The sequence below is a fragment of the Lethenteron reissneri genome, chromosome 3 (assembly GCF_015708825.2).
Source record: "Lethenteron reissneri isolate LAM-NWPU_2019-01 chromosome 3, ASM1570882v1, whole genome shotgun sequence".
NCBI lineage: Eukaryota > Metazoa > Chordata > Hyperoartia > Petromyzontiformes > Petromyzontidae > Lethenteron > Lethenteron reissneri.
Window position 1 is genome coordinate 6,733,841 of NC_083781.1, and position 15,730 is coordinate 6,749,570.

The window sequence follows — 15,730 nt, forward strand, 5'->3', positions numbered from 1 at the left end:
GTTAAACATGACGTCTTGCCGTTAAAGAAAAGTTGTGAAACCAAAGTCTTGGAATGCAGGAAGGCGATCGATGAACACATCTGTGACACTTAACACTGCCCGTCCTTGGAGCTGACCTTTGCACCATAAACAGCGAGGTATGCGGCAGGCGTAGGGCGAGTGAGAGGCGACAGAGAGTAAAAAAAAACAGAACAGCCTTGGCTCACAATTTGTTATAAAAAATAAACTAGAACAAAGACCCCCCCCCCCTATAGCCTGCATAAAATGTTGGGGCAAGTTCTGTTAGCGAGCACCTATTCAGGCCAGAACAGCACATAAGTGGGCGGTGTGGCTAACAGTACACCTTTGTCTGCCCGGTACTGATGATTACACACCGCACCAGGCACCCACATAAGGCGGAATCAACCTATGGGAGGCACAGAACAAGTTTATGATTTTTGGCAACGATTTCAGCCGATGCCAAGAACCGAACCAAAGTGGCCAGCTTTCCAGCACAGTACGTTCACCACTACCGCCAGCCCCTACTCCCTCCTAACGCACACACGCACCAGCGGCGGCAGGCTCGCGGTGCGTAAAGTATAACCTAACTGTGCCTCGCGCACGGTGCCAAAAAAACACGAGCAGCTCGCGCTTAATATTAATCCACCGCTCTCTGCCAGGAGAGGAATGTTTCAGAAGCCCCTGCCAGCGCTTGGCAACTCCAACAAAGCGCCGCGTGCCGCCTGGAGGGCGGGGACCGCCGTGTGGGGCTTTTCATCTGCTGCCAGCGCCGCTCGCTCTCTCGCTCCCTCGCTCGCGTGGGCCGGGGCTCAACATCCCCGTAGTACCTCACGCCGGGGCCACTGGGTTGGGTTCGGCAGTTGTTGGCAGCGGTGGCGGTGGGTGGGTGGGTGGATGGATGGATGGAGAGGGGCGGGGGAAGGCCATGGGGAGATGTCAAAGCCAGGAGCGGGGTTTGGCGGGCGCCGCTCGCGCATCTGCAGTCCGTCGCTCGCTCGGGCACGCGCAGGTGCGTCGGCAGCAAGCAGGGCTGGGAGGCGAGGAATAGCGGTGGGATCACCATATGCTCTTGGGCAGGTGGCTCGAGTTGTCACCTGTGCGACGGTCACCTGCCCGCTGGTAATTAAGTGCAAAATGTTGCGGTGATCTGTGGCGAGTTACCTCCCAACCATGTGTAATTGGGTATAATTATATGTTCCTTATCCAGCGTATTAAATAATGTTGGGAAAGTTACACCTCCCATTTGTGAAGGCTGCCAACCTTTCAGCTACCTGTCCAGATTTATTTGTTTTTTTTGCAACAGCCAGGGGGGGTTTTACCAAATGCTGGACAGGCGATAAAAAAAGGTTTGACAATGAAATATGAAACGTGCAAACTTCACATGCACTACTGTGGGATGTTTTTACCACTGGCAATGCTGTTAGAACATTAGTTTCTAAAGGTGGGAATAAAATTTAAAACTAATGGCATATCCCACATTTTTTTTCTTATTTTCAGCAAATTTTTACCGTCCCTCGCCTGAGTTAAATTCCTGGCCAAAGGTTAACATCGGTGTCAAGTTATAGTTGCATCGCTCCCGAGCACCCTGTCGCCAATTGACACTGACCGGCGTGGTGAAGTATGGTGAAAAAAGCCCCCGTGATTGCCTTGGGGAGGCCACGATCCAGCAGTGGATTGAAAAAGGACTGTGGATTATTGTTCACATGAATCCTGACCTCAAGTGCTGGCAACTTACTCCTCGAATACGGGACTGTCACGCAAGAGAGCCATTTCATATGTTTGGACACGTGAAAGAACTACCACACTTATTTTAGAAGTCCATGCGTGCCTGCTATGGCACTTTTTTTCTCTCTAATCACTGGCAGGGCCCATGCATTTGTGCAGATACACAGCCGGGGTTTAGCGTGAGATCCACGGCTGGGGTGAAGGGTGGGTGGGGGGGGGTGAAGGGTGGGTGGGAGGGGGGTGAAGGGTGGGTGGGGGGGGGTGAAGGGTGGGTGGGGGGGGGTGAAGGGTAGGTGGAAGGGGGTGAAGGGTGGGTGGGGGGGGTGAAGGGTGGGTGGTGGGGGGTGGGTGGTGAAGGGTGGGTGGGGGGCGAGACTTCAGCACGCCGCACGAACTCGTCGCAACGCTGTGCGGCGGTAACGTCATCACCGCTCACTTGCCTGCCCGTGCACCAGCCAGCCAGCAAAACTTTTTTTAAAAATTATATGGTATGAATCTCGACGGGATCTCACTTGGTAAAATTATGTTTCGAGTAGTTTTTTGTGCGAATTTCCTGGAGATTGTGGGCTAATGTTGTAAGGGAGTTAGATTTGTGTGAAACTGCAGTGTGTCTGCACATTTTTGTGTCTGCAAGGAGATGGCTATGTACATGTTTGTGCGTGTGCATGTGTGTGAACATGTGGGGAGTGGTGGTACAGTGATTAGCACGCTGTGCTACGAACTCAGCGACCCCAATTACATTCCCGCTCACGTCCATTAACAGTGGTAATTAGTCAAATTCTTCCAGGGCCTACCCTAGGCTGACGAAGCCTTAAATTAATACTTGATGTGGAAGACAAATGCGGCCGGGCGTGGTGCTGGCCACCCACCCCCTCATATCCCCGCAAATAGCACTTACGGGAGATCTTTGTATGTGTGTGTGAGTGCAGATTAAGCACAGGGCTTCTCAATTTTTGTAAGAGGCGCTATGAGGTGTTTGGTCCTCGTCTGATGACACTCATCTCTGGGGTTAAGGGTGGCGGCTGGGATTGGACAGCTGGGCAGAGGTCGCCCACTTTGAGATGCGCCAACACGAGCAACGAGGCAGTTTAGAGATGGCGGAATCCAACATTAGCACGTGCAAACTCGATTTAAAGCTTTTGTGACTGCAGGGATTCATCTTCTTGGTTCTTTCGGTAAAGTCACGTAGAAGGGAAGCAATCAAATAATAAAAATAAATATAAAACATAACCGAAAGAACCAAGAAGACGTGCAAACTCGCTTCAAATAAATAAAGTACGCTTCGCGCGTGAACTTTTCGCCAAACGCTTCAATGAATGCCTAAGGATGAAGTAGTCCGGCGCGCTAGCTTGTATCTGCTACTGTGCTGGGCGACGTCTTGCTGGGCTCAAACGTTTCGTTGCATACGCGGCGATGGTTCGGGGGTTGGTGACCGCTGTTTTTAACGGTAAGATTAACGCGTAAACCACACGCACTGAAGCAGCGGTTCACAAACTTTGCTCAAATCGTGTATCACAAATTAGGAAGCCGCTGGAGCTATGCTTTTAAATCTAGATTTAAAACTAATTTATTTCGAACTGCTTTTTGTTGTCCTTCCCCCGCACCTCTGATCAGCACGGTTAGCTATGTATAGTGCAAAAGAAGTTCAACATACGTGTATATATGAAATATATGCAATTTGATGTACCGCCAGCTAATTTTTAATATAACCCCCACTAAAGAATTAGTACTGTACAATAATATAAAAAAAACATTGTATTAGAATTACATGCAGAAGCACCTACTGATGCATACGTACAGCAGGGACAAATGTGTACTGACTACATTATGTGTCGTCACACTGATTGCTCAGCAAGTGACCATGGCTTCAAGATAAATAACATTCAGTATGATGCCAATGTAACAGGAAGTGGGTATGTTAAAATTAGTATGGCCAAGTAACATGTTAACTGTAATGTTAATAAGTTCCAGCTCTTTACCACTTCACTGCCGTGTGAATCATGAGAGTTGTTTGACCATACTTCTCCATGCTGGTCAGTGCAGGTTGGATGAAGGGAGGCCCATGATCGGTTGAGATACTGATGTTTGCCACGGCTAGGACTCAGGTCACTGGCCTATCGCTCCGTATGAAGCCATGGGTCTTCTCGTCCAGAGTTATGCCGTTCTCTTTGCTTACGAAACGTAGCTCCCCTTTAAAGGAACACCTGTACTGGTTTGAAATAATCAGGCTGGCCTATCTACGATCCACCCAGAGTTTAAATAAACTGGATTGTGTGAGGAGCTCACAGATCCTTGATACGTCTGAACATATTCCCATCATCTGCTTGGTTCTTTCGGTAAAGTCACGTAGAAGGGAAGTAATAAAATAATAAAAATAAAACATAAAATAATTCTCACGTTTCGGCCACAACGCAAGCAGCCGTCCTCAGGTGAAGACCAGGTCTGTCGGGGAGACAGCGTCTGAATGAAACACCACCACGCTTGGAGCGTATATTTAAGCTGGGTTGGAAGGGGGGAAGGGCGCCTTGACAAAATAATTTGCATATGTTTTCTTTTTTATTATTGTATTACTTCCCTTCTACGTGACTTTACCGAAAGACCAAGAAGATGAATCCCTGCAGTCACGAAAGCTTTAAATCAAAATATATTCCCATCAGTCAGTTCCTCCAGCAGGCAAGGATGCGTTAGCTGGGTCATGTAGCCCGCATGCCCAGCCACCGCATGCCCAAGCAGCTTCTGTTTGGCAGGATAGAGGGGGCTAAACGTGCATGGCACGGGTTATAGAAAAGATCAGCGGATGCGCTATGGGAAAGATGCAGATGACTGGTATCAGCGGTATCAAGATCGGCCTCTGTTGAGGAGGCATGTGAAGGATGCTACAGAATAGTTAGGGTCAGGTCCTGTCCCAACAACAGGATAGGGCGCAGAGTGATGCTCACAACAACAAGTGAAGCACTGGGCGGCTGAAACGCAACAAGAGTTGGCACAGTGGGGAGCACAAGTGATGCAGTGCATGTGTTCATATGCGTTTGTCCATGTGTGTTTTGGAGTGGTGGTGCAGTGGTTAGCGCACTGCGCTGCAAATCCAATGTCTCAAATTCGATTCACGGTCACGACTAAACATTAAATAAGTATCCGGTGCACTGTGTAAACATCAGCACTGGAGCGACAAAAGCGGCCTGTCATGGTGCTGGTTACCGATTGCCTCGTGTGCCGTGCCGGCCTTCGCTAACGGGACTTGCCCCAACAATCTGATAAAGCTAAACTATGGATCTTTGTCTTTGTTGCTGTGGGGGGAACAGTAGTGCATTGCACTACAAATGCAGCAACCCAAGTTCGATTATTGTTTACCATCAACATCAGTGACAAATATCTGCACTGGTCCAGGGCCTCCCCAAGCTGAGCACGGTAGTGCGGCGGTGTGTAAACATCACCGCTGGGGAGACAAAGACGTATTCTTAGGTTTTTTCGGTAAAGTCACGTAGGTCAAAAATTTAAATTAATAAAAGTCAAATAAAAATAAAATACAAATCACGACGTTTCGGAGGCAACACAAGCTTCCGTCTTCAGGTGGAACCGTCACTCTCACTTGATACAGCTATCGTGCTGTGACGGTTCCACCTGAAGATGGAAGCTTGTGTTGCCTCCGAAACGTCGTGATTTTTATTTTATTTTTATTTTACTTTAATAATTTTTTACCTACGTGACTTTACCGAAAAAACCTAAGAATATGAATCTTGCAGTCACGAAAGCTTCAAATCTAGAGACAAAGACGGCCAGGCACGCCGCGGGCTTCACCACCAGCTCGTACGCCGTGTCGGTCTTCGCAAGTGCTCGCTTAAGGCACTTCCCCCAACAGTCTATGGAGGCCATACGGGAGATCTTTGTCTTTTTTTTGTTGTCAGTGTGTGGGTTGAGACACACACCTGCGACTTGAGAGATGTGATGGTGTCCTCCAGTTCCTGCCGGAGGCTGGCGGGCACGAGTCCTTTCATCCTGCCCTCATGCTCCTGACGCAAATGTGTCATCTTTGATCCAGGGTGGGATGAGAGAAAGAGAGAGAGAGGACGGACATTGTCGTGCTCTGTAGTGCCGTATTATTAGCACAATTACCGCCACCGATAACCGTAACTATCATCGTTATCATAATTATTACATTATTACTAAGTGTTACGATATCACAATATTATCATTGCCCAGTGGAAAATTAAGCGTGTAGCTGGGAATTATTTTTTTTAAGGAATAATCATGGCGAGACGGTAAAATAAACTTCCACAACAAAACATTGCATTCTGAAATATTCTCAGGATGTAGGTTGTCTTTTTAAAGTGAGATACGTTGTCTCGGCAGATTTCCACCGGGTTACAATCTTACATAAGTGAGGGAATAAGACGTGACTACATCAAAAGCAGACCCCGCAAGTTTTTTGAGTCGCGACATATCACTATTAGCGGAACCGTGAGCGGCTTCTGGCAGCCAACGACGCGATGCATTCGGCCAATGCATCACAAAGCCTGTGAATCCCACGAATGCCTTCAAAACAATAATATCCTGAAGCGGACGATTAGTGCTGGATACAGTCACATTTGCCAATGTGATTTGTAACTTTTGATCCTTACGCGAGTATCGATAGTTCAATGTCAATGTCCCATTTTATTGATTGACGACTACTGTGTGGTTTTATCTCGGCGTGGTCTGGGTTTTGTTGTTGTTTTGCTGCCTTGCCCAAGCGTCATAAATCAGACTTTTTGCGTGTGACTTGCTTCCCATTGCCTCTATTTAACACTCATATCCTTGTTTAGTATTGTTTTCTTTTGTAACTTGCTGACCCACCCATACTGAACGTCTGTGGAAAAAGAGCTTCATATCTCATTGAATTCCTCCGGCAGTCTAAATTAAGACTCTGATTTCTGCCTCTCTGAAGCGTTTACATTTCACTCATCAACGTGTCGGAGGCTTCTTCGGGAACCTCGCCGTTGCCGTGTATATATATCCGGGTCCTGAATAAGCTCCCAGCACCACGTGCAGCATAATGCCAGACATCAAACTGAACAATGCAAAGCAGAAAACACATCAGACAGCGACACCGCACAACCGCGAAAACCTGCGTAATCCCATAAACGGCTGGAAAAACACAGCTGTGAGACAAGGGAAGGAACTAACTGTTGTAAGGGCTCTAGGTGTGGTTGCCAGTTGTGGTGGCACACACACACAGTTGAAAGACAGCAATTTGGAGGTGGGAGTCGGTGGATTATGCTGAGTTTGGGTATTTGAGGCGAGCGCCTGTAACGGCAGGAAATTTCCTCTAGGAGGGAGGCAGCAGAGAAAATAGTTTCCTGACATGGTGTGATATTTCAGTTTTCAGTTTCATTTATTTGGTATAGCCCTGTGAGCCATTCGGCTCTTGAATCGGGTACAACCGCAACACACAACAAACAAAAACATGAACAAGAAAACATCTTAAAGTGACTATGCGGAAACAGAAAAATCCAGAAAAAAAGCACCGTACACCAACGCTGTGCAAAAATCCCAGTGGGATGCAAGTCAAACAACAACAACAGCATTAGCGCGGTGAAAGGTGACCAGACATGATACTCGTCATTATACCCTCCTACCCTCCTGAGTCATATTGTAGACTTAATAGGAACTTGCAAACAACACTCGTCCTATAGTCAATCCGGGTGAGTGAAGATCTTACTCTCCCTAGCTATGGGAATGTACACACATGGAGGTAAAATCACACAACCAATCAAGCATGAGTACCTGTAGGTTTTTTCTTTCCTATACAAGATACTATGATTTGAACCCTTGATCTCAGAAGTACTGGCAGTTAGCATTTGTGCTCTCAATTAACCCGGTCACCTCTCAGCTAGAGCCAGTGCACGCAATACGCACGGTGACATCTGTGCCTCAAGCGAAGCCCCATCACCAATGTAGTAAACAAGAAACCTTTACTCGTGCACTAAAGCATTTGCTGAGCCTCGTGAAGGGTCAGGCTTGACCCATATGATCAATTCCCCTCATGGAGTATTGTTGGCAAATGAAAAAGAAATAAAGAATGCCCGGAGAGAACTCCAAGCAAATGCGGACAATCGCACTCAAATATGTACGTCGGTAACCTGCTTGCTGTACTGTATTCCACAGGCCACCTCACGCTGCTGGTTGAGTGCCTCGTGCACGATTATCTCCTGAACACCACGCCTGGAGAAACGAGGCGGAGAAGGGAGACCAACGCCCGCTACTCACCGAGCGCCAAGGGCCCGTGCCGAGCCAGGTTGACACTTTGACTGGAGAGCTTTGCCTCACAATAACAAAATAATTATAACCCGTAAAAACAAAGTTTTTCACTATAAATCCTTTATATGCGTGGCGGAGAGAGTCCTCTCGTCCTCTGGCTTGAGATGGCTGCCACCTATGGGTCAGATGATTGTCTGCCAGTATTAAGCAATTGGTAATTAAATATTTAATTTATTTTCCCTAAACAGTGTAAAAAAAATTTTTCAACATTTTCACGAACATTAATTGTCTCGCACAACGAGTCTGTGTGCAAAATGTCAGCTCGATTGGATCACGGGAAGTGGGTTAAAAAACGACCGAAAGATTTGCACGGTCGTAAGCAAGCAAGCAAGCACGCAAGCAAGCAAGCACGCAAGCAAGCAAGCAAACTTAATATAAAGGATTTAAAAAGTCGCAAGTTCAAATTCCAGCCTGGAGTCGACTCAATCCGTCATCATCCCTCTTGGAGTTTTAACACAAGTAGCACTTTGTGAGAGTCACCAGTGATTAACCTAAGACTTGACCAAGGCCTCGCCATGCGAATGTGGAAACAACACCACTGGTTTAGCACCACCAAATGGAAATGAGCACAGCCGCATTGCACTATGGGCATAATTAATCGTCCCTCCCTCGCAATTCTACGCGTTATCCACAAGTCAATGTTGTTAATCACATACAACACGTACGAATAAAAACATTGGTTCTTACTTATGTAATGTAACACGCAATTTCACCTTAGTTTTTTTCAACTTTTTTGTTCAGAGTTATGTTACTGATGGTTTTATTTCCCTGTACAATTTCGAAATTGAACTTACGATTTAAACCAGAACACCCTTTCTGGGTGGTATCAATGGATTGTTTTCTATCTCCTGGAGAAACAGAGTTGACTCACTCCAGTAAGACTAACACGCTTCAGATTCGATGCATTTTATCGTACCATCGACAATTCGCTGCATCGGTGAACTGTCACAACCCACTCTACATACTTGAAAGGGGAGACAATTTGACGTTTTTTTTTCAATAGGCGTGGGCCCCTTATTTATAATAAAACAACACGTATGCAAAAAATACCAGCATTTCCATTTAGCGAAACCGCCGTACATTATGGTGCCCCTTCAATGACGCAAACGGAGGCCGCGTACGTGCTTGGCGCTAACGACACACACACGTACGTGTGGTCGCGGCGGAACACCGTGTCTATGTGTAACTCGAGTGTCTCAATGCCAGCACGAGATTGTGTACGCGCGCGCACATCGGCGGGCCAAGAGACGCCGTATCGCCGGGGATCAAATATCATGGCATCACAAAAACTTCGGCTGCTTCCAGCTTTTTTAATGCGCTCGTTCAATACTATTTATTTATTTTGTTGCCCAGGTGCAGACCTGTGATGATTTAATTCAGCCTGCTGGTTCACGTTCTGCGGCTGTTATCTGTTGGTTCGAAATTCGAGATGCGGCATTGCGATGATTGACGGCAGTCTTTGAGACTAAATGATATTTCCACGACAGGCTGGCCACGTTTAATGGAAGGCAGATATCAATGATGCATATTGTCTTTTGAGCAAGCAGTTGAGTCTGCAGAGAAGGAAATTTAAATTGATTGCCTCTGACCAAATCACCCTCAATGTGTTCCATCTTGGATGCTAAGCGTGATTGAAAGTAGTACTTGGATTGGTGAATTCCTGGGTCTACCAGGTGTTTTACGCTTGGGCTGTGAGGAGGCTAGGAGATGGCAGTAGAGCAATAGATTCCAACATCTATCCGAGTGGAGCTTTATAAGCGTAGGGTTCGTGCAGGTAACCCAGTTTCCTCCCACATGCAAAACACCCAAAATGATGTTGACCAAACATCTCAATGCTGGAGCCTCCTGATAACACTATGTAACGCAATTTGTGCTCCTGGGTAATAAGTGTTATTTCCTAATTGTTGTGCCTAAAAAGTATATAAAATGGCTATTATTCCCCACAAACTTTGCTTTTGTGACCAGGACAGTGATATTTAGAAATGTACCTATTCTCAATGAGAAAACGGGCGAATTTGTGTCTTTTCATTCACAATCAGAAAAAAACCAACATATAAATCAAAATTAACATGTGTTTATACTGAAATAATACATAATTGGCTACAAAAGATGTAGAGGTGAGTAGTTTTTCGAGATTTATGATTATACTGTAAATCACTTTCACGAATCAGCCCCCAAATGTAGTCTCCCATCATGTTCTCGTTATACTGTCCTTGGTAGCGGCGTTCAAAGTCCAGTATATCCTGGTGTAAGCGCTCGCCTTGCTCCTCTGAGTACGCTCCCATGTTCTCCTTGAATTTATCAAGATGAGCATCAAGGATATGGACTTTGAGGGACACTCTACAGCCCATTGTGCTGTAGTTCTTCACCAAAGTCTCAACCAGCTCCACGTAGTTTTCGACCTTGTGATTGCCCAGGAAGCCACGAACCACTGCGACAAAGCCGTCCCAAGCCACTTTCTCCTTACTAGTGAGCTTCTTGGGAAATTAATTGCACTCAGGGATCTTCTTTATCTGTGGTCGGACGAAGACACCGGCTTTGACCTTTGCCTCAGACAGCTTAGGGAAGACGTCTTGAAGGTACTTGAAGGCTAGAGCTCTGACAAATAGTTTCACAAGGCCCAATTTGATGTGCAATGGTGGCATCAGCATTTTCCGGGGGTCCACCAGTGGCTCCCACTTGACGTTGTTCCTCCCCATAGAGAACTCGGTCCGCTGTGGCCAGTCCAGCCTGTGGTAGTGCGCCTTGGTGTCTCTGCTGTCCCAAAGGCAAAGATAGCAGGGAAACTTGGTAAAACCGCCTTGGAGACCCATCAGGAATGCCACCATTTTCAAGTCTCCGATGACCTCCCAGCCATAATCATCAAACTTCAAGGCGTCCAGCAAGGTCTTGATGCTGTTGTAATCCTCTTTGAGGTGCACCGAGTGAGCCAGGGAAGAGACTTGTTACCATTATGGAGCAGCACAGCTTTGAGGCTCCTGGATGAGCTGTCAATGAAGAGGCGCCACTCATTCTGGTTACAGGCGATTCCGATTGCCTCGAACAGACTGGTCACATTGTGGCAGAAGCAGAGCCCATCTTGACGGGTGAAGAAGCTGCAAAAAGGTTGGTGACGCTTCCTCCGATCTGCGACTTGCACACTTTCATCCAACAAGTTCCACTGCTTGAGCCTAGACATCAAAAGCGCGGCATTGGACTTGCTGAGACCAAGATCTCTGATCAAGTCGTTGAGGTCTTTTTGGTTTAAGGCAGATCTGAAACACGGTAGCGCCAATACCTCGGCCGTGGCTGATCAATGTTTTAATGTGGTGGGCTCATACGAAATTTATTTCTTTAAGACAAAGGTACTTTGCAAACCCACCGGCTATCCACAAAGATTCGTTCATGAAGCGATCCGTATATACAGACATAGACACAATTTCAACCGAGAAGATGGGTACAAACTCAGCAATCACTGGAAGGACGTTATCAACCAGTTTAAGTCATAACTGGCTGTAATGTTTCCATTTTAGACCTGGCAGCCCTTTATTGGTGGAAACCCACCACCAGTGCCGTCATTGCCCTCTACGAGTACCACCACTTACATCAGGGGTCCTCAAACTACGGCCCGCGGGCCACATGCGGCCCGCCGAGGACATTTATCCGGCCCATGGTCACTAATTGGGCTGCACTTGTGAGCACTAATTGGGCTGCACTTGTGAGCACTAATTGGGCTGCACTTGTGAGCACTGATTGGGCTGCGGTGGCGAGCACTGGCCCCCTGTTTAAAAAGTTTGAGGACCCCTGACTTACATTAACATCAACATCAGCTGCCCCGCCCATGCTGCCGACACTTGGGCTACGCCCATTTCAAACCTTTATAAACACCTTGCCTTTATAGACTAACCCCCTTTTCCTGATGACAACTGCTTGTGTTGCGATCGAAACGTCGTAGTTTTTTGTTATTTTCTTTGAAACTATCTACGTGACTTTACCAAAAGACCCAAAGAATATTAATTCCTGCAGTCACGAAAGCTTTAAGTCAAGATTTGGGGGGTAAATAGTTGATCTAAAAGGTTTCCGATAATTGTCGACCCACCCCTCCCTCTCAAAAAATATTTTTACCCCCGTGTCGGGATATATACCTAAACACCCTACATACAAAATAGTATCTAGTAACTCTATAGTAGTATCTGACTCTACAGTAGTATCTAGCTCTACAGTAGTATCTACTGACTCTATATTAGTATCTATTTACTCTATAGTAGTATCTACTGACTCTATAGTAGCATCTACCGGCTCTATAGCAGTATCTGCTGACTCTATAGCAGCATCTACTGACTCCATAGTCATCATTACTGACTCTGCAGCAGTATATAGTGACTGTAGTGAAATCTGACTATAGTAGTATCCAGGTGTGGACTCGAGTCATGTGACTTGGACTCGAGTCAGACTCGAGTCATGAATTTGATGACTTCAGACTCGACTTGGACTTGCATAACAATGACTTTGTCCCACCTCTGAGGTGTGGACTCGAGTCATGTGACTTGGACTCGAGTCAGACTCGAGTCATGAATTTGATGACTTCAGACTCGACTTGGACTTGCATAACAATGACTTTGTCCCACCTCTGGTAGTATCTACCGACTCTACGGTAGCATCTAACGACTCTATAACAGTAACTACTGACTCTGCAGTAGTATCCAATGACCATAGTAGTACCTACTGAATCTATAGCAGTATCTATTGACTCAATAGTAGTACCTACTGAATCTATAGCAGTATCTATTGACTCAATAGTATCTACTAACTACATAGTAGTATCTGCTGACTCTATATCAGTATCTGCAGACTCTAGCAGTATCTACTGATTGTAGCAGTGTCTACTGATTCTATAGTCGTATCTACTGCATCTGCAGCAGTATATACTGATTATAGTGGTATCTACTGACTGTAGTATTATCTACTGACGAAAGTAGTATCTACTGACCCTACGGTAGTATGTACCGACTCTATAGTAGCATCTACCAACTCTATAGTAGCAACTACTGACGATAGCAGTATCCACTGACTATAGTAGTAACTACTAACTCTACAGTAGTAACTACTGACTCTATAATCGTACCTACCGACTCTGTAGCAGTATATCGTGACTATGGTGGTATCTACTGACTGTATTAGCTACTGACTTTCGTCGTATCTACCGACCCTACGGTAGTATCTACCGACTCTATAGTAGCATCTACCGACTCTATAATAGCATCTACCGACTCTATAGTAGCATCTACCGAACTATAGTAGCATCTACCGACTCTATAGTAGCATCTACCGAAACTATAGTCGTAACTACTGATGATAGCAGTATCCACTGACGATACTAGTAACTACTAACTCTACAGCAGTATCTACTGACTCTATAGTAGTATCCACTGACTATAGTCATAACTAACTCTATAGCAGTATCTGCTGACTATATCAGTATCTGCTGACTCTATAGCCGTACTCTACATACTCTATAGCAGTATCTACTAACTATACAGTAGCATCTACCGACTCTTCAGTAGTATCTCCCGACTTTACAATAGTATCTACCGACTCTACAGTAGTATCTACCGACTCTATAATAGTATATATCGACTTTATAATAGTATCTAGTAAGTATACAAAGTGCCGTCGAGGCCTAGTCCCGTGAAGAGCCCCCGGGCCTTGTCCTAGATTGCCCAGCCGGCCGAGGTGGCACCTTGGCAGGCTGGGGCTTGGCTGCTACCCCGCCCGCTCTACAGTAAAGTATATAAGGGATATAATAGTAGTATCTACCGACCCTATAGTAGTAAGTGCACACATTGGGGTGGGGGGGGGGGGACATCACAGTGTGAAAATTTTACCACAGTCCTGTGTATTTTTTTTGCATTTTAAACGCGAATTAAAAATTCCCCCCTCCCACCCACCGATCGTGTGTGTGCGTTGCGATGGGAACCACGTGTCAGCCGCTCAGCATAGTAATATAATAATAGTACTAAATTATTAATTTAACTACTTTAAAGTTGATGGATGTGAAATATGAATAGTGCTGGCTCACCACGGAGCTTATTACGTGGTATCTGGGTACTTTTTTTAAACGTAAACTCCACAGTTTGTGAGATAAATCCGTCGCAAGTTGCGTACACAGACAGACGGACGAACAGACAGAAATGTACTTTTACAGGTAAGATTGCACACAACGTGTCAGCCCAGTATTGATTTTGTGTGATGAAAATCATCTTCTAAACTATCTAAGTTAAGCAATAGATCCAGCTGCAGAGCATGAGACTAGAGTTCTCAATATCCAGGTGGATAAAACTAAGGTCATCAACATTGGAATAAAGCCTTCTGATTAAGTCGATGAATGTCATGTATGAAACCAGCTTTGTGAGTGTTAATCAAAATGGCACAGGATTACATGTTTGCAAATGTTGTGTTGGCCACATGAAACCATTAATCTCAGGGTATGAATCACAGGAAGGAATTAAATATTGACACTATGAGACTTGCGGTGCTTCCTCAAGCAAATAAGTCAAATGTCAAGGTGTCTCTCCGCTCAACGTAGCGTGGAGCGGTGCTCATCTCTATTACTAGCCCCGAGCCAGTGTTTAAAATTCCACATTTCTATGGCAGGGTCAGTCTATTCATAGGACCATTGTTGACGTACCTTAAAGTAGGGACTTTTTTTTATCAACCCTGCCTGGGATTTCAGTTCAGCTTCTGCCACAGTACCACACAATCATGCACAACTAAAGCCTATGTTACAGAAAATATATAAATACAGTAATCCCTCACCACTTCGCGGTTCAAGTTTCGCGGCCTCAGTGCATCGCGGAGTTTTCGAACTGATTTAAAGGCCTCATTATACCTGTGCAGTAACACCATCATCATCATCATTACATTCATCGAACTGCACAGATCTGTCATCGTCGTCATTGTCATCGTCATTGTCATCGTCGTCGTCGTCATTACTGGAGTCAAGTCCCAAGATACTACTGTCATTGGTGAGTGTGGAACACCATAATACGTATCGTATGAGAGAGAGTGAATGTATAATATTAAGGTTTTATAATTAAATAGATTTAAGTAAAATATATATAAGTATAAATATACATATTTTAAACATTCTGGTACCACACACACATATACGGAAATTCCTAGGGGGCCAATCCTACTTTGCGGATTTTCACCTATCGCGAGGGGTTCCGGTCCCCATTAACCGCGATAAACGAGGGATCACTGTACAGCCCTTTGCGAATCCACTGCCAAATGAAGCCTTCCCCACACGATATTGGGTTTGTAATTATTTAACCATACTTCACCACGCCGGTCTGTGAGTAGGTAAAGGGGAGCCCAGGAATAATTTGAATATCGCTCGCCACTGGCGTTGGTTGTGGCCTGGAATCAAACTTAAGTTGATGGGTAACATATCTCAGCGTGCTAACCACTGTGCTACCACTCAATCATTTTCACTTTCAGACTGTGACCATAAAAAATACGCAACTTTTTGTGTCAGTACATTAATCAAGTTTGTCATGTTGTGAACATTATTTTCAAATTCATGCCTTAATGTTAACATGCGTTTGTATTTATTTTACTTTAAACAAAAAGAACGCTCCGGCCTCAGTGTAAATCTGCAATCTATCACTAAATTTCACTACAAGTCGCATAAACATTGCCAAACAGATGACGAAAATAATAATAAATA

At 45.4% G+C, this 15,730-nt stretch overlaps 1 protein-coding gene across 3 annotated transcripts in view; it reads right to left on the reverse strand.

Annotated features, from left to right (window-relative positions):
* Window positions 1–15,730, reverse strand: part of LOC133345537 (centrosomal protein of 112 kDa-like) — a 204,157-nt gene that overhangs the window by 25,298 nt on the left and 163,129 nt on the right. For all 3 annotated transcript variants that reach the window (XM_061556413.1, XM_061556394.1, XM_061556402.1), the window contains one exon: window positions 5,652–5,753. In XM_061556413.1, coding sequence (XP_061412397.1) covers window positions 5,652–5,753 — 102 coding nt within the window. The remainder of the gene's footprint in view (window positions 1–5,651; window positions 5,754–15,730) is intronic.